At 33.9% G+C, this 20,996-nt stretch overlaps 1 protein-coding gene across 6 annotated transcripts in view; it reads left to right on the plus strand.

The window, feature by feature from the left end:
* The window catches only part of Itfg1 (integrin alpha FG-GAP repeat containing 1), a 286,118-nt gene that overhangs the window by 121,015 nt on the left and 144,107 nt on the right, over positions 1-20,996 (plus strand). For all 6 annotated transcript variants that reach the window (XM_087199355.1, XM_087199353.1, XM_004873895.4 and 3 more), the window contains 2 exons: positions 11,484-11,578; positions 13,709-13,881. In XM_087199355.1, the coding sequence (XP_087055481.1) occupies positions 11,484-11,578; positions 13,709-13,881 (268 nt within the window). The remainder of the gene's footprint in view (positions 1-11,483; positions 11,579-13,708; positions 13,882-20,996) is intronic.

Here is a 20,996-nt window from a genome sequence, read left to right on the forward strand (position 1 = left end):
ATGCAATTAGGAATGAAAAGGGTGAAACTACAACAGACCCAGCAGAAATCCAGGTGATCATTAATATCTACTTCCAGAACCTATACGCCAATAAGATGGACAACACAGAAGAAATGGACAGATTCCTAGATACATATGAATTACCAAAGTTGAATGAAGAAGACCTAAAAATTCTGAACAACCCAATATCAACCAATGAAATGGAAAATGTAATTAAAAACTTACCAACTAAGAAAAGCCCGGGTCCTGATGGCTTCACTGCTGAATTCTACAAGACATTTAGAGAGGAACTGCTGCGCCTACTGTTGAAAATCTTCAATGAAATTGAAAGGGAAGCAATGCTCGCAAATTCATTCCTGGAAGCAAGCATCACCTTGATTCCCCAAAGCATAGAAAGACCCAACTGAAAAAGAGAACTATAGGCCAATCTCACTAATGAACATAGATGCAAAAATCCTTAATAAGATAATGGCAAACAGAATGCAGAAGATCATCAAGAAGATCATACACCCTGACCAAGTGGGATTCATCCCAGGGATGCAGGGATGGTTCAGTGTACTAAAATCAATCAATGTAATACACGCTATCAATAGAGCCAAGGACAAAAACCATATGATTATCTCCATAGACGCAAAAAAACATTTGACAAAATCCAACATGCATTTATGATAAAAACCCTACAAAAAATTGGAATAGATGGTCTCTACCTCAAACTGATAGAAGCCACCTATGAAAAACCAACAGCCAGTATCATACTAAATGGTCAAACACTGAAATCCTTCACACTCAAATCAGGAACAAGACAAGGATGTCTACTATCACCACTCTTGTTCAATATAGTTCTGGAAACATTAGCCACGGCAATTAGACAAGAGAAAGAAATAAAAGGAATAAAAATAGGTAATGAGATATTCAAATTGTCATTATTTGCAGATGACATGATACTCTATATAGAAGACCCCAAGAACTCCACCAAAAGTCTTCTAGACTTAATAACCAAATTCAGTCAAGTAGCTGGTTACAGGGTTAACACACAAAAATCAATAGCTTTCCTCTACACCAATGACAGACTCACTGAGAGAGAAATAGGGTAAATAATTCCTTTCACAATAGCATCCAAAAAACTGAAATACCTAGGAATCATCCTAACGAAAGAAATCAAAGACCTCTTCTCTGAAAACTATGGCACTCTGAAAAGAGAGATTGAAGATGATATCAGAAAATGGACAGACATCCCCTGCTCCTGGGTAGGAAGGATTAATATAGTGAAAATGGCCATACTTCCAAAACTGCTATATAGATTTAATGCAATTCCAATTGAGATCCCAGTAGCATACTTCATAGACCTCGAGAAAACAATCCAAAAATTCATCTGGAACAAGAAGAGACCCAGAATAGCAAAAGCAATTCTAGGTAACAGAGACATGGCAGGGGGTATCACAATCCCCAACCTGCAACTCTACTAACTACAAAGCTACTGTGATAAAAACAGCATGGTACTGGCAAAGAAACAGACTTGAGGACCAGTGGAACGGATTAGAAGATGCAGAAACAACGCCAGACACACTCAGCCATCTCATCTTTGACAAAGGAGCCAAACACCCTCACTGGAGGAAAGATAGCCTCTTTAATAAATGGTGCTGGAAAAATTGGGCTTCAACTTGCCAAAGATTAAAACTAGACCTGTATCTCTCACCATGCACTAAACTAAAATCAAAATGGATTAAAGATCTAAATACTAAAATAGAAACTCTGAACCAGTTGGAACAGAGGTTAGGTAGAACCCTTGAAGACATCGGTGTAGGAAAAGATTTTATGAACAAAACCTCAGTTGCCCGTGAACTAGCACAAACAATCAACAAATGGGATCTCTTCTTATCAAAATGTTTCCTCACAGCAAGAGAAACCACCAGCAGTGTGAAGAGACAACCCACAATGTGGGAAAAAATCTTCACCTGCTCTTCCTCAGACAAAGGTCTACTATCTCGAATCTATAAAGAACTTAAAAAGATCAGACCTCCCACATTTAAAGACCCAATCCAAAAATGGGCATCTGAAATGAACAGACATTCCTCAGACAAAGAAGGAGAAATAGCAAATAAATACATGAAAATATGTTCAATATCACTGGTCATTCAAGAGATGCAAGTGAAAACAATGCTGACATTCCACTTCACTCCAGAAAGAATGGCTGCTATCATGAAATCAACCAATAACAAATGCTGGCGGGGCTGTGGGGAAAGAGGAACACTTCTCCACTGCTGGTCGGAGTGTAGACTGGTGCAACCACTGTGGAAATCAGTATGGAGATACCTCAAAGAGCTAGGACTGGAAGTCCCATTTGACCCCGCTATTCCACTGCTGGGGATCTTCCCCAAAGAATTAAAAGAATCATACCACAGTGATATATGTACACCCATGTTCATAGCAGCACAGTTTGTAATAGCTAAAACTTGGAAACAGCCCAGATGCTCATCAACTGGAGACTGGATAAAGGAAATGTGGTTTTTTTATAAAATGGAGTACTACTCAGCCATAAAAAATGAGAAATTAGAGACATTTATAGCTAAGTGGATGCACATTGAGGCGATGCTCTTAAGTGAAATAAATAGGACACAGATGTGTAAATACCAAATAGTTTCTCTGGTGTGAGAAACTGAAAGTGTAAATAAGGACTAAAATGTATAATAGGTAATGTGAAATAGGAAGAAAAGGGGCAAAGGGGAAGGAAGTGGGAGGGCTAGAGGAAAGGATAGAAGGCAATGGGATTAATATGAGAAAATGGAACAATAGGAACAAAATCTTTGTAAATAAGGAGGAATGGAGGGGTTGAAGGTAAGGAGGGCTGAGCAAGGGTGAAAAATAAGAACCAAGAGAGAATATGTAAAGGTGCAAATTTCCAATGATGAATGTCATTATATTGTATACCTAAAATGTACCAATGATTAGAATGAATAATTGAAAATGTAAAATAGGAAGAAAAGGTCCAAAGGGGTAGGAGTAGTGAGAGGGGCAGCGGAAAGGAAAGGAAAGAAGGGAAAGGAAAAATGATGAGAAATGGAAAAAATGGAAATAAAGTCTTTGTAAATAGGGAAGGGTGGAGGGTGTGAAGGGAGGGCTAGGAATGGGGAGAAAATAAAAACCAAAATGCATTATCTAAAGGTACAATTCCCAATGAGAAATGTAATTGTGTTGTATACCTACAATGTACCAATAAAAGAATTTAATCCAAAAAAAGTACAAATTCCCAATGATAAGTATCATCATATTGTGTACCTAAAATGTATCAATCAACTTGATAAATAAAAAAAGACACTATTAGAGTCATTATAACAAGTGTTAATATTGAATGTTCAAAGCTCTTAACAGTGTTCTGCATGTAGTAAGCACTAAATGAATGCTTGCTAGTATCATCATCATTTAATTTTCATAAGATTATATTGGGTTACTGTGTACATTTTACAGATAGAGAAACTGAAGCTAAGAAATGATAATTTGCTCAGTATCACATTGCTAAACTCAAGTTCTTCTGATGCATGTATGCCTTTGTTTGTTTGTTTGTGGAGACAGGGTCCCACTATATAGTTCAGGCTAATCTTGAACTCACTATGTAGCCCAAGCTGGCCTAAAGCTCAAGGCAGTTTTCCTAAGTCAGCCTCTGGAGTACAGGGATCACAAGCATCCCCTACCACACCCAGCTCTAACCTCATGCTTTTAAACTGGGCCCCAGCCTTAGTAGAGGTGGACTCTTCATAGCATTTTAGAATGTCATGTATGTGTATATGGAAACCACACTTTACATTTGGATAGAAAACTGAACTGACCAAGCACCTTAGTAACAAAACAACCCTAAAAGCAAAATTCTGTTGTCCTTTCTACTACCTAGCATGTCTGCATTTCTTAAGTTGAAAAAGCTTTAATCATACACATTTTTATTGTCATCTTCTAATCCAAATATAAAATACTGCATTGTTGGAAATTAATTAAAGGTCTGTTTGGTTTTGTTTTGGGAAAGGGGTCTCACTGTGTTATCCAGGCTGGGCTCTAACTCATAGTCCTCCAGACTCAGCTTCCGGAATGCTGAGATTACAGGCATGTACCATCACACCCCAGCTAAATTACAGATTTTATTCTTAAATTTACCAAGTTTATTTTAACTTTTATTTTATGCTTCCTTATCTATGTCAAAACAGGAATTGGAGTCATTTTGTTGCCCTCTTATGTGCGGATTTTCATAGTTAAATACATCTGTCCTTCTGATCTTAGACATTATTTTGGAATCAGGATTGTATTAGTGGAAAGAGAGTAGAAGTTACCTTTCCTAATTTTACAGGTGGATTGAATTAGTGAGTAAAGCAAAAAATAGGATTTTGTTTTAGTTTCTTATTTATTTTTAGAATTCAGCTTATGGGTTTGACTTAGCAATTTGTCATAATAGGTTACTTGAATAGCAGGATTCATGACCATTGACAAAAAAAATTAATCTCTCACTTAAGCCAACTTATCTTAGAATGATTCCTTACCCTACCCCCAAATTTACTTTCCCATTTAAAACACTGGGAAATACATAAACAAAGTAATAATCTTTATATATCACTCTACTCTGTGGACAATAAAGATGTATAAAGTAAGCTAATCAGTTGTACAAGTAGAATGTTCTTAAATCTTTTTCTATTGTTTTATCAACATGACAAATGTATATGGAAATTTGACATGTAGTTTCTGTCATATTTCCTACAAAAACATTTAAATAATATTAGTTTGATTTTTAAAGATATATTCAAAAAGTTTAAAACACCCTTTCTAGAAATGTCTTTATATTTTATGAACATTATAGAAAATTATACTATATCTATATAATTAAATAAGTTGTTTTTATAAGAAAGCTAAACAACTTATACTTTTCATACATTTAATAATATAATAGCCATAATTATAGATTTAATTATAGGGATCTTTAGAATAAACTAATCCATACTCCCTCTTCTCACTCCCTTTCCAACTTCAGAAGATAAATTAAACAAAACCATTGCCATGTCGAACGTTTGGAAGATGTTTCTGCTATCATATCCTTGGGTACTGAGCTGGAATTAGGCTTTAGTCCAGTCGTGAATATCTTACTCACAGAGATAGCCAGTTTCTACCTCTTTCCACAAATTGGTGAGCAGAGAACAGGAAGTAAATAGGCCATTACTTTGCTTTATAAAATCATCACAGCATAGTAATCAAAGAATCAATTAATTTAGCAAGACAGAAAAGCACCACCACTTGAATATCCTCCAGGAGATATCATGGAAGCCTAACACATATTTTACTCTGCATCAGAGCATAAAGAGAATGGTTATCTCAGACTATTACAAGAGAAAAAAAAAAATCATCATAGAAATCCTATCTTATGACCAGGCTATTGATGAAGCCTAAACTTATATTAAATACAACCTGATGACTATAGCTGATCACAATGTATTGTGGATTTGAAAACTGGTAAGAGAATAGATTTCAAGTATTCTCAAAACAATTGATATATGTGAGATAGCACACATGCAAATAATCTTGAGCTAACCATTCTACAACATAGACATTATTTCAAAACATCATGTTGTAAAGTACCATAAAAATAGACATTTTTGTTTGTAAAAAAGCAAGAGAAAGAAGAAAGAAAGAAAAAAATAATTTTCTTTTAAAAGCTTTTAATAAGTAGATTTGGTCAGCTTTCTCTTCCTTGATCCCACCCCATACTTTCTAGCATTACTACATCTGATAGTGACCAGTAGCATCTTAAACAGAAGTACAGTTTTCTTGTTCTGGTTATGTTCATATTCTTTGTTTTGTTTTGTTTGTTTCTTTGTTTGAGACATGGTCTCACTTTTTTTCAAACTGGCCTTGAACTCACTATGCAGCCCAGGCTGGCCTCACACTCATGGCAGTCTTCTTTCCTCAGCCTCCTGAGAGCTGGGATTACAGTAATGAGCCACCATGCCTGGCTTGTTCATATTCTTTGATGGTACTCCTTATCCCTGAAGTTCACTTAAGGCCCGGGTATTTTGTAGACTTCAATCATACAGGTACATTAGTGCTATGTTTCTATGGTTACAACTTAAAATTTAATCTGCATGCTACTTAGTAACTGAAGCAAAATAAGTAAACTCATGCATATAGTCATAATCCTGCCATTTATATCATTTAAATACGAATATTTTGAAGAAATTAAACCAGACATGATGGTACATGGCTGTCAACCCAGCATTCTAGGTAGCTGAGGCAGGTGAATCACAAGTTTAAGCACAGCATGGGCAACTTAATGACTTAGTGAGACCCTGTTTCAAAATTTAAAAGAAAAAAATTTTAATTTAAATGAACTAGAGTTGTAGCTCAGTCCAAAGGCCTTGGCTTTGATCCCCTATACCAGACCAAAAAAAAAAAAATAGAAATTAAGTTTATTACTTTATTAAATCCCTATGCTAGATAGTGTGATTCTCTTTTTCCTTCCTTGCCAGTGATACAGCTCTTATTGCTTATCTTGGTTAACAAGCATTTGAAAAATAAATTATTTCAATGCATAGCTTCTATTCCTAATATTGTTCATTATTTTAAAATTTTGAATTTGAATTTTGTTTTTTAATCCAATCTAGTTCTTATACTTTTTGTGTCATATTCATGGTATTTCTGTCAGTACTTTCTTTTGTGTTAATAATTTTTCTTGTGTTCTCTGAGAAATATAAAATGATATTCTTTATATGTTTCAGTGGAAATAAAAAGGAAATAGATCTGGGGTAAGTTTTTTTAAAGTTTAGTATGAATTTCCAGCTTTACATTAATAAGACTAAAAAATGTAGTTTTATGTGTGAACACATTATCTGTCATCCATCTCCTACAACTCTTGACAAATGTCATTGGAAAGCTGCTACTTTTACTATTGTGTGTTTCAACCAGAAACGCAGTTTTAAGAACTTGATATACATGTCTTTCAGCTTTGGGTCCCATATATTAAAAGTTAAAGAAAACCTTGAACTCTATTTAAAAACTTCTACAATTAATTAGTCTTGTGACTTTTAGAATTTATACAGTGTCTGGTTTACTCTACAGCCAGATCCATGAATAAGTTTTCCAGATGGTGGAAGGTGACATTTTACCTTACCCCATGTTAGAGCTGCCATGGTATAATCTGCTCCATACATCAGAAATCAATTTATTTTTACATTTGAACTCAGAATTCCAGAGTACAGATCAAAATATTTAGCTGTTTTACTTAACAATCTTTTTTTCCATCTGTAAAGTTTATCAAACTCTAAATTGTTATTTTTACCTTTCATGACTAAGTGTTTCAGTGAAGTGAGAGCCCTGAGGGAAAAGCATGTCTGTCCTTCAGGATTTTGGCTTTAACTCTGTTGCCTGCACCAGCTATTCCCTGTCCACCCTGTGCTGAGTACACTGCATACAGTAAGGGAAGGGATATTGGTGATAATACACTGTTTTGTATTTGTTTAATGCTTTATAATTGTTCCCAAATTATTCTTTCCATATTTAAATCTCTCAGTAATCCCATTTGGTAAACAAGTCATGCCCCATTTACAGATAAAGATAAATAATGCAAAAGAGATTTAATTTCTTTTCTGAAAATTAAATTATTTTCACTCATGAATTCATATGGGAAAACTATATCTCTCTGTGAAAATTATAGTAAGATCATAATTCACATTTTGTGCCAAAATAAATTTCAAACACTCAAACATAAAAATAATATCCAAAAGTACTAGAAGAGAGTAGGATGGGTAGGGGGAGCACAGGTAGTTTCAGCAATAGTGTGAAAAGGCTTTTATAACTTACAAGCAAAATATAAACTCCAAAAGAAAATATTAATATATCACAGATAAAGTTGTAGTTTTCTTCCTTGTTTTTTCTTTTTCTTCCCCAGTACTGGAGTCCTAACCCAGAGCCTCACAGTGAGCTGCATCACCAGCCCTATCAATATCATTCATAAGAAAACCAAAAATTAAAATCATGAGACATCATTTTCACAAATCAGATTATCAAAAATAAAAATAATTCAGTTCTCAGTGCCACTTCTGTGGCAGTGATTCTCAAAATATGCTCCAAAGTACTGACCTAGGGGAGAGTTCCTACAACTCTTTCAGGGCATCTATGAGGTCAAAACTATTTTCATAATAATGCTAAGCTTCTTCATTTTGTTTTGTTTTGTTTTGTTTTTGCCATTTTGCCTGTGTTGACTCTGTTAAAGATGCAGAGGGGAGAGAGAGAACACCTGCACAGGCTTTGCAAGACCAAGGAAGCTGTTTATTTACTCAAGCCCTAGCAGGAGGGCTGATTCCTAAAGGGAATTATTCATGGGTGGGGGCAATGACTTAAAAAGGGCAAGGGTTGCCAGGCATTGGTCTTGGAGTAAGGAGTCTGGGGGCAGAGATAGGGTGGCCTGTGCTCCTCCCACAAGGGACATATGGCTGTATAGAGGCTCTTCCCACTGGCACCCCAGCTGCCGGCCCACAAAGGGGAGAGCCACGGCTTTTCCAACCAGGGATCTGTAACGGTTCTTCCCCCTGACGCCAAGTTGGTGGATGGTGACCAGGTTATGTCATGTCACGGGGCATGACATTGGCCCCTGCATTGATGAGTCAAATCAGTGGTGGTTAAAGCTGTTTGCAGTTCAGCACAAATCAGAGTAGTAGCACCTAATCTTCCTGACATCCCTTGTGTTCACCACTGGCATATACTCACACTGTTAAAGTAAGTTGGGGCAGGAAGAAAATAAGAAATATGGTTTCACTTAAGAATGCTTTTGTTGGCTGGGTATGGTGGTGCACACCTGTAATCCTAGCACTGGGGAGGCTGAGGCAGGAGGATCTCTGGGAGTTCGAGGTCAACGTGGGCTACAGAATGAGTTCAAGACCAGCCTGAACTACTAGCGAGACCCTCCCCACCCAAAAAAAAAAACAATGGGTTTTTTTTTGAAGTAGCAAAACAATGATTTTATTAAATCTTAACCCTTTAGTATATATCTTTTTAACTTAGTCTGTGTGCGGAAATATAAACTATACATTAAACACTCTTACTGTACACTGAATAAGATGGTTGTCTTGACAAAAAATACTGGTGTGATTGAGTTGCAAGCTGAACCTAGCCACTTCTTTTTTTTGCATGTTGCATCATGTTTTGCTTATAAGAACTGACAGACAAACTAGTTGTTTAGGCTTGTGTATTTAATAGGGTGTTTTCATAGACATTTTCTCTGAAATGAACAAACTGAGCTCATTAGTTAAACAAAACAACTGCTAGGAGTTGGTGCCAGTGATAAAATTTGAGATTTCAGACAAAAGACTTTAATACTTTTCTGATGAGCTTGTGAAGACATTACCAAGTGTGAATATTTAATATTGTATTATGAAGTGTGCCTGCTTTTTGGAAGATCTGCATAACTCATTGAACCACCATTTTACAAATGAACAGTGTGTGATTTTAAAAATTCATGCATTTTACATGATTGCACAGATGGATATAAAACATCCACTGAAAATGCAAGATAGACCAATAGATTTTAATTAACAGAGTGGGTAAAGTGCATTAATGTGGCTTTAGAGTCTTCATTACAAATAAACTTTATTATAAGAAAAAAATTATTTGTTGTTTTGGTGGTAGTATGGAATAATATCTAGAGTTATATGAAAAAGCTGTTAAAATATTTCTTCCAACTACATATTTTCATATTTGTCAGTTAAAACTACATTGTAACAGTTAAGACAGGCATTGAAACCAGGTGATTCTACTCCTGTAAAAACTTACATGTAACATATTTATAGTTGTTATTGTTGACTTAATAGATAAATATTTAGGTACTTCTCAGTCTTAATTTTTAATATAGTAAATAGCTATAGATAGATGTAACTCATATAAACAAAGCTCTTTTCATGTCCTTAGTTTTTAACAGTATCAGAAAGTTTAAGAACTACACCCTTTTGGAGATTAAACAAAAATTTTAATTTCATAAAATGATTTAAACAGTAATTCCCACTTTAGGAATTTATGCCACAAATAAAATCTCCTTAAAATGAGATTGTACAAGGTTATTGATTCTTAGATTGTTTGTATTACTAAAAGATTGGAAAACAACCCAGTGTTCACATACCAGTAGAGAAATCTTGAGATATGTGCATATGATATAATACTATATTATATTTTAGGCAGTTATAAATTTACTGATATGAAACCATCTCAAAAATATACTAAATTTAAAAAACTCAAGGTCCCAGAAAGTGTATAAAGTACTATTATATTTGTACAGAATTACATACAGTACATGTACATGCATGGACTGTCTTTGGAAAGATATGCATGAAACTGCCCTAGTGGTTGTCATCGTGGAAGGGAGCAGGAGACAAAAGAAGGAGGAACATACTTTTTAAAAACTGAATACCTCTTGAAGAATTCTTTTTTAAAAACCCCTAAATCTCTATATTTCCTTATTGAAATCACCTTTCATTGACTATATTTATATCCCACTCAGGCTAATTTTTTTGTGCTTTTGAATACAGTATGGGAGATTTTTATGTTTATTATAATTATGTATCCTTCTTTGTATGTAAACCTACACAGTAATGGATATTTAATTATCAGTAATTATTTTATTGCTTTCTTAGTATAAATACTACCTTGGGCACAAGTTGACTGATATAATGAACCATAGCATGTAAATCAATAATTAAAGCAACATAAAAATCAAGCTCCCAAATTAAAAGCTATGTGACTACTCCATTGTGAATGTTCACATTAAGAGATTTAGCTCTGGGTCATTAAAATCTGTAAACCTCATCAGATGGTGAGGGCAATAGATAAAAAGTGAAGCTAAAGAGGCACTGCCTGCAGGTTCCTCAGTAATCTCACCTCTAGAGATATTTGCAAAATAGTATACAGTTTTATAAAACAAAAAACAAACAAACAAACAAAAAACAGCCCGTTGTAAACAAAGTCTGTATTTCCCTTCATTTGGTTTTTTTACTGATAAAAACTTAGTGCATTTTAGAAGCCAGAGTGCTAAGAACATTGTAATTCTTGGAGTCAAGCTCTCTCCTTGAATAAATGGCACTTAAAACTATCTATAAAGATAAGAGTCTGATGTATAAAATAGGCTGTAAAGTAATGTGTTACTATTGACATGCTTATTTTTCTCCTGCTGCCAGGACAATTATGTAAAAGCTACCTTTTGTAAAAATGTTGATTTTAACAGGAAAGCTCAAAGGAAAGTTTTTTTCTAACACTAGGTAAATATTTAATGATAGAAATGATTGAAATTTAAAACAAAACATGGTCTAGTTTGATTTTTTTTTTTAAATGACACACCATGATAAAGCCATGTGTCAGATTCTTTGGTTTTATCCAGATTAATAGAAACTTTGAATAGGAACTTTAATCTGCCATAAATAAACACTTTATTAAGTGGCTGTTAAATGGACTCTTGAAGTTTCTTTTGGCAGATGGAGATGGACACATGGATCACTTGCTGCCAGGCTGTGAAGACAAAAGCTGCCAGAGAAGTACCATCTACCTAGTACGATCTGGAACAAAACAGGTATGCCCGTGCTTTTTGTTTTTAATATAAAAAGAGTTATGTGCTTGAAAATTCTTCAGAGTTTAAGAAAGACATTGGAATAATCAGAGAAAAATTCAAACTTCATTTATCTATCTCATTTTAATTTAAAGTACATTAAAACTTTTTTACTCACTTAGGTAGAAAGTACTGCTATAATCATTTCTGGCGAAGAAAACCCATTCTGAATCCTGTAATTAAATGAATTGTTAGTATTTTATATGCCACAAATTTAATAAAATATACTGGTTATATAAAACAACATTATATGTCTTCAAAATTAACCTTGTTTTTATTTGTGGTATCTAGATCTATTTCATTTTCTAATGCTGATTTTTTACCCATATCTTATATTTCAATGATTGAGTCACAATAGAGTATTAATATGTGAATGAAAGCTTATGCCAGTAGTAGACTTAATCAGCATTGTTTTCTTTTGGGGGGTAGGTTTTTATATCCCTTATGAATAGGAAACATCACATTTTATACTAAAACACTAAAGAAATCATACAGTCAGCATTCTAAAATCATTTTGTTTTTGTTTTCTGAGACAGGGTCTCAATAGGCAGTTAAGGCTGTCCATAACTCGCTATGTAGTTCAGGTTGGCCTCGAACTCACAGTGATCCTCCTACCTTAGCCTCCTGAATGCTGGGATTATAGGCATGCCCACCAGGCCCAGCATTCTAAAATCATTTGACCATTATACATTATACATTATAATAAATTATATTACCTTGAAATTTTTTTTAGGTTTGAATTCATTTAAAACATTAGGTAAAGTACACCCTATTATTGGTTCATAGGTATAAATAAACCTAGTAATTATATCCTATCTTCAAGTGACAAGCTATCACAATATATTCAAATTACAAGGACATCGCTCTCAAAGAAGATAAATGCTGCAGTTCTTTGGTAACTGTTATGGATGTCATAGTAAATGAAAAAATCTTTTTACTTTTTAGACTTTAATAAATTGCCTTAATAGAAATGCTGTTTCCAGTCAATTATCCTCATTAATAAACTCTACACTTAAGAAATTTGTGATAACAATTTTTTGTGACATTTCCCATCTTTTTCTAAAATAAAACCAACACTTTCTTCCAAGTCAAGTGAAATAAAACATCTCAATGATATATAAAATAATACTTGTTTGATAGATGACTGAAAAATTAGTTTAAAATACAGGTCAGGTTTTTTTTAGAAAAAATTTTATGAGATATTGGAGATAATTCTGCTTATTAAACCATTAAATCTGTTTGTTAAAGATGCTATTTTCATATGGTTTACTTGGAGCCACAAAAAAATGAATTACCTGTTTATAAGGGAAAAAAACACTGGGCACATTTGACCTGCTGGCCTTTCAAGTTCGTTATGCCTGCTTTTGTTCAGACATCTCCAGGTTATGTGTCCACATCTGTGCTCTTAGCTAACTGTGGGCACACCTATAATTTCAATAACATAACTTTCATTCTTCAGATTTTTAATGTTATATTAGGTAATTTTAAAGTAAATAAATATAAATAATTAAATAAAATAATAGAAAGTAAAAGTCTTCATTTATAAGAGGTACAGCAGTGAAACGAGAGAGTCATTGTGATCTTTCTTCCTAAGTTGGGCCATCTGAAGGGGCATCTGTATTAGATGATATTATAGTTTACTCTAGTTCTTAACTATTCACTTGAGGTTCTGTTTCTACTTGACATAAATTTTAAGTTGGGCAATTCAGTTACATGAGAACTATATCAGTTCAATCCTGAGGTTCTGTGAGTTTGAAAAAAGCCATCTATGGTTGTAGGTACTGAATTCAAGCAAAGATGACTGGTGATAACTTCTGAGGGCAACTTGCTTTTTTCCCAGATTATCACTCACCTGTTCATCAAAATAAGTAATACCCTATCATATTATCGAAATAATGAGAAATGTTGATTATTTTAATGGATCATTTCTTTTGCAGATGGTTTGGGTTTTTTGGGGGGTTTTGGTACCGGAGATTGAACTCAGGACGTTGTGCTTGCAAGGGAGGCACAATGCCACTGAGCTAAATCCCCAGCTGCAGACGGTAATTTTTAAAAATAACTGTTGAAATCTAATCATTTTTTCTTAACCTGTAGTGGGTTCCAGTCCTACAAGATTTCAGCAATAAGGGCACACTCTGGGGTTTCGTGCCATTTGTACATGAAGAACGACCAACTGAAATTCCAATTCCAGTTACCCTTCATATTGGAGACTACAACATGGATGGCTATCCAGATGCGCTTGCCATACTAAAGAATACATCTGGAAGGTATGAAAATTAAATCAAGTAAGACATATTAATAAAATATCTTCATATGGCAATTTGTAACTAATTGGTATACAGTCCCTTCAAGAAAGGACCATGATAATGAGCTCAGTTCCTATTTCCTTCTGTGATCCTTGAGCTTTCCCTAACTATTTAGAATGCCTGTACTTTTTCATAGATTTATTTACTGTAGAACAAAAATGAACAGATAAAATAAAAAGTGATTTTTCATTCACTATACTTGGATCTTTAAGCATCAAATTTATTTTATAGACAAATGTTCCAATTATATTTTGAGACTGAAGACAATGGTGGATATGAACTGACCCTAGGCTTTAGTCTCAGCCTAGCCACTAACTATCCTTGTGGCCTTAGACAAATAACCTAAACTCCTCAACTTAAAATGAAAGTAAGAACTGTGCTTCTGGCATAAATTAGGTAAAAGTAAATGATTGATTTAGTAAAATACTCTGCACATAACAGATTTTACTTTTAGTTAATATTACCTCATTGTTGCTTGTTTTGTAATGCCATTGGAAATTCCAACATGATTATTATTGCTATGTGTATATATAAAATGCAGATTTATGATATTTCTAGAGATGTTGAAAGCTGCAGTTACTTTTTTTTCTTTTAAGTAGAAGTGCTAGTACATAAACCAGTAGTTACACTTAGCCAGAATCTTAGAAGATTCCATAAAGAAGACTACTCCTAAATTTTAATACTTTACTATTTTACTCATCTTACCATTAGTTGTATTCATTGGACCTGCTTATACTTTCTTGCTCCTATATCTTTCTTCTGAGCATTAATTGATTTGTTGAATCTAGTAATTATTCAAGTTCACATTCACTACAAAAGCTCATGATGCAGTACAGCTTCTCAACAAAAAAATCAGACTCATTATTGCTTTTAATACCAAAAAACATTGTCTAGAAACCTAGTTTTTTTTATAGAAAATTGTATCATTAATGCCCCTAAAATATTTATAGAAAATTATAGGCAAGTCAGTCAGTCATGGTGCTGCACACCTGTAATTCTAGCACTCTGGGACGTTAAGGCAGAAATACTGCAAATTTAAGCCCATCTAGCAACTTAGGAAGACTCTGTTTCAAAATTAAAAATAAGAGGTTAGGGTGTTCATTGTGAAGACTCTGAGTTCAGTCTCCAGTACCAGAAAAAGACTCATGGGGAAACTGTGCTTAAGGTTGTCTAAGGACCTTGATTTGAAAATAGAATGCCTCTAAATTGTTTTACAGAATTCTCCATGGATATGGTCACCATGTTGTTCTAGGGGTTTTATTCATAATCTATTTCTTATCCACCTCCCACTCCCCATACTGGGAATTTAGTCTGGGCACTGTACTGTGGAGCAACATCTCAATCCTTTTTATTTTGTATTTTGAGTTAAGGCTTGGCTAGCCTGGCCCCAACCCTGTGATCCTCTTCCTCGGCTTCCTGAATAGCCTGAATTATAAGTGTGCCACACTGTTTGTGGCCCAAAAAGAAACTTGTAAAATTTCTCTGTTTTGGATATTAGACCTATTCAAAAAAATAAGAAATTGTATCTTATATTCACTGAAGTTATAACTACTTATCCTTAGAATAATATCTAAATAATTTGTATTTTGGCTTTAAAATTATTAACATTTTCTCTTTTAAGTCTTCAAATGTTTAACTTGGGTTCCTTTGTCTTTCAGTAATAATGATGATATATCAACAGCTAATTAAGCAGTGTATAGAATAGTTACACAGGAAACCATCTATAGGTACCAAAGGCAGTCATACTCTTGTAAAAGTCTAGATACTTTTATAAAAGCAGCTGTTTAAATCCGAGAGTTTTTTTGTTCTGTTTTGATAACTGAGAACTGAAGGATATATTGCAGTGTTTGTTAAATAACTAGATGAGAAATGGCCTTCTACTAAAGAGGGAGATGTGTGTCTAGAAAAATTCAACATAGTAGACTCTTGGTAAAATAGGATAAGAAAAGACACGTGCACTTGAATATTTTCTACATGAATTTATTTTTGTTGAAAAAGCGGTTTCTAATTTTTAACTGATTTCAATATTGCTATATTGCTGAGAATTAGTACTGGGTTGATGTTCTTAATTTCAAGGGATTGCTACCTGGAGATGTCTGTCTCCTTTTTTCTGCATATTGTGAAAATCAGGGAGCAACTTGACAGATGAAAATGAAATCCATAACATGTATTTCATGAAAAGAAATTCTAAAAACATAAATTAACTTGTTTTGCAGGTTTTTTGTTTTTGTTTTGACAAGGAAGTTTTTTGGGTTTCTATTTCTTTAAATATCTAATTTGTTATCAGTTAACCTTTAAAATCATATTAAAAGAGGAAGATCTTTGCTTTGACATTTTATGGAGGCAGCAAGTGATTCTAAATGACATAACCAGAGATCAGTGGTTCTACATATGTGCAGTGCAGACCGAAGGCCCTGGTTCATTTTTTTTCTCTGGTCATCCCAGTGCTAGTCAGTTGCCTGTGATCACTGCCATGTTCTGTGTATAATCATGTTGTTTTATTCTTTGAACGTAGGTGTTTTTGGGAGATGAAAGACAAAATGACACTGTTCTGATATTATACTCTTAAGTAAATAATAAAATATATTAAGTGGTATAGTACCTCAGTTCACAAGCTTAAAGAATTTAATCATTCTGGTTACAGAATTTTTTCCATGATTCTGGGCAACTGAATTGCAAGCACATACGTGGATAGGGAAAATGTAATACATTTCCTAATTTGCAATGAAAAAAAATCCCATTCACATTTTGCCAATAAATGTTTGTTAATAGTTTGACAAAGTAAATCTTGTTTAACTATGTCACATACCATATTAGTATTCCAACCATTTTAAACATTACAGAGAAGCATAGGCTATTTTTAACATAATGGCCTACATTCTTAAATTTTACAAGCAAAATAATTAGTTAATCTTTAGACAATAAATAACTACAAAATATAAATTACCTTTATTCATAATTTGTTGACAACTAGTATGTGTGTATGTGTATATATATATAATTTATAAAATTATTACAGCAGAATTATTTTTGTCAAATGTTTCTCAAATTAAAAAGTACTGAATTTAAGAATCATCTCCGCTTCATTATTGGATTTCATAAAATTCATTACTTCTACTGAGCACTTGTTACAAAGATTCCAGAAGTATTTTAACATACAGTTTTTTCTTAAGTCAATTTTTACAATGTAGAGTATTTTAGCAGGCTTTTGACTTTTAATTTTACATTATTCCTGATCATAGTGTTTAGTGAACATCACTAGCTTTGAGACTTCAAATGAGGGAAGATAGTAAATGAGCCTAAGATGGTATGACAAAATGAGAATGCCAAGATATATGTTTTGAAATCTTGTCCTGGAGGATAATTCATTCTCATCGAAGAACTCACACTGGTATGTTGATTAGCCTTCACTCACTTGAGAACTCCAACTTCAGTTTTTTTCCTGGAATAAGATTGCTTATTCTGCCCTAATGAACCCTGTATTAAAATTCTTCATTCTCTACTAAATTGAAAAGCATCTACATATAAGTTATTAGAGAAAAACACTCTCGGGCTCTGTTAATTCCCAAAGGAGTTAAACATTATTCACTCTATCAGCAATCAATTTTAATTAAACTGTTAATAATTAGACTAAATGTATTGCCATAAAGTTGCTTTTTTAACATTTGTTTTAATGTCTTCTAAATCTGTAACTATAACCCCTCATGTTTCTAATATTTTTTTCTTTTTTGTTTTTCATCACACTTGAAAAAGGCTTATTTTATTATTTCATTTATGAATTTTTTTTTTTTTTTTTTGGTACCAGGGATCAAACTCAGGACCTTGTACTTTCAAGGCAGGCGGCAGCACCACTGAGCTAAATCCCGAGCCCATGACCATGTTTTTTAATTATTATAGTGGTTCAAAAGATCACCTTTGTTTTCAGTCGTAATTTTTATGAATATTTTATTGTTTTTATATTTATTCCTTTCTGCTTTCCTTTCTTCAGATGCATTTTCATTTTTAATTTAGTTTATTTCATTTAATATTATGTTAATAAGTATTTTTTCCAGGGCTGGGAATCAAATCCAGGACCTATGCATACTAGCCAAGGATTCTACCACTGAGTCACCCCTGTTATCTTCCTAAGCTAATATATTTTTACCCTTTTGTTTTCCTGTGTTACCCAGTATTTGGCTTTAGACTGGATATTATGACCATTGGTGTTTTCATGGTTCTTTTATGTATTTTAAATTTTCTTAATCACAGTTTAGTGCTCCCATGAGTATGTTTGGGGATTGATTTTTACTGTTACTCTCTTAAATTTAATGTATTCCAAATATAAATATAACTTGTGGAATACTTGAGATTTCTCTAGTACTTTAATATGAATGATCATTTGAACTATTATTCATCTTAATTATGTTATTTAAATTTCCTGTATATCCCTATTTCTTTATTATTTACTTTTTAAAGTATGTTAGCTTTCCACTATAAAAATATAGTTAGCAACTTCTCAATCAGTTTTAGTTTTTCACTATAAAAATATAGTTATCAACTTCTCTATCAATTTTAGTTAACATGCTTGCAACCTTGACTATGTGCATAACTTATGACTGCTTTTTTAGGTTCCCTTTATTATAATGAAATATCTTCTTTTTTCGTTTAGTACTTGAATTATTTTTTGTAAATAATATTCCAGTTTCTGCACTTTTTTTTTCTCATCATTTGCAAAGTATTGCTTTTTATTTCATTTTCAGCTTTTCTCTACCATCCCGTTAAGGCAAATTTTACAGTGAGTGAAATGCAAAGTTCCTAAGTTTTGTTGGTGTTTATACCTATGTATACAATACTCCAGTCAACATGTAAAACATTTTCATCACCCTAGAAATTCATTCATACCTTCCTTCTAGTTCATCTCCAGCTTCATAGGTAACCATTCTTGATTTGTATCACCATATGTTGGTCTTATCTGTTCTTGAACCTCAGAACACTCCTGAGAATATAAAATACCTTAAAAATGGAATAATATACCAAATGCAGTTTTCTTCAGCTTAATCTGTAAATTGAATGCAATTTTAGTCAAAAATCCCAACAAGCTTACTTGTAGAAACTGATATACTGATTCTAATATTTATGTGAAAAAGCATAAGGCCTATATTAGCCACATTATCTTGAAGAAAAAAGAGACAGACAACATCTACCTGACTATGAAGTGCAGTAATTAAAACACTGTAGTATTCACATAAAGATACTTACAAAGAACAGTGAAACAGACTAGTGGGTCCAGAAATAGACCTATAAACATAAGGTATTCTTCATTTAACAACCTACCTATTTAATGACTGTTTGCGTATATGACTGAGGCACACTGTTCCAACTTAACGACCCACTGCTCTGACTTGGGACCTGTCTTTTTTTTTTTTAACAGTTCTGTATATCTTTTTTTTAGAGCCTCAATGTCTTTTTATTTACACTACATCTTATTTATATACTACTATAGTTTTTCTGCTTGTACAGTACAGTACTGGAGTTTTCTATTCTGTTATGCATTACAGTACTGCATGTAACAGTTACGCAAATAAAAGCAGAGTCATCAATTTGGAGATTCCCTTGACCATTTCTTTATTCTGAATATTATGCATACTATATACAATTCCTCATTTAGCAGCCAATTCATTTAACAACCTGGTTGCAGAACCTGAACTCTGTTGTTAAAGGAAGGGTGTCTGTATATGATGTACTGTTTTGTTTTTCAAACATGCCAAGGCAATTCAATGAGAAAAGTATAGAGGTGGCCAGTAATAAATGAAAAGACATTTAATGTCATGAGTAGGTAGGGAAATACCAATAAAACCATTATGATATACTTTATCACATCCACTAGAACAGTTGTAATTAAAACCAGTAACACCAATTTTAAGTAGCTAATTAAGAATACCAACACTAAATATTGGTAAAACTATGGAGCACCTGGAACTCTCATACACATTTTGATTGAAATATAAAATGGCCCAATCACTTTGGAAAACTTCTATAGGACTTCCACTCCCGTGAACCAGGAATTCCACGGCTAGGTTATGCAACAAAAATGAAAACTGAAGTTCACACACAAGCACAAAAAAAACTTATAAAAGAATGTTCACTGTAGCTGTATTCATCATAGCCACAATTTGGGAACATCAGAAATCCATTAAAGGAAAACAGATAAGCAAACACTGCACTGCAGGCCGCTGAGGAGGAGCCCAGGAGCTGAGCTGTATGGGCTGCAAAAGCACCACTCCGCGCCCCCCCCCCCGGCCCTTGCTCTGGCCACTAGGCCACGCCAGTACCTGGATCCACACTGCAGAGGTGTAGGGGGTCATAGAGGCCATTGTTCTCAGCTCCAGAAGATAGAACAGAAGTGAACAACAGAAAGTGGGCCTCTCTGAGGCTCCTTAATAAAATGGAAGCTCACTAGAAAAGTAAAGAAAATCTCTGCAATAAAGGCATACCAGACCACCGTAGTTGGTAAGTTAGAGGGATCACCACCTCCCATTGGAACCTGGTTTTCTTATAAAATGGAGTACTACTCAGACATGAAGAACAAGAAACTAGAAACATTTATAGCCAAATGGATGCATATTGAGGCCATTTTTTTTTTGGTACCAGGGATCAAACTCAGGTCCTTGCGCTTGCGCAGCAGGCGGCGAAACCACTGAGGTAAATCCCCAGCCCTGAGGCCATACTCTTAAGTGAAATGAATGGGACACATATGTCTAAATACCTAATAGTTTCTCTGGTGTGAAAAACTAAAACTGTAAATTAGGTTCAAAATGTGTAATTGATAATGTGAAATGGGAACAAACGGTCTAAAGGAGTAGGAGAAGTGGGAGGGGTAGGGGAAAGGAAAGAAGGGAAAAGGAAAAATATGAGAAAAGGAAAAAATGGAACCAAAGTCTTTGTAAATAGGGAAGGGTGGAGGGGGTGAAGAACCAAGTTACATCATGTAAAGGTACAAGATCCCAGTGATAAATGTAACTGTATTGTATACCTAAACTGTACCAGTAAACTTAATGACAAAGATAAGCAAATTACAGTGCATTTATTTAATAGTA

Source organism: Heterocephalus glaber, unplaced genomic scaffold (genome assembly GCF_053883595.1).
Source record: "Heterocephalus glaber isolate CG9 unplaced genomic scaffold, H.glaber_assembly_v1.0 deba00001707, whole genome shotgun sequence".
Classification (NCBI taxonomy): Eukaryota; Metazoa; Chordata; class Mammalia; order Rodentia; family Bathyergidae; genus Heterocephalus; species Heterocephalus glaber.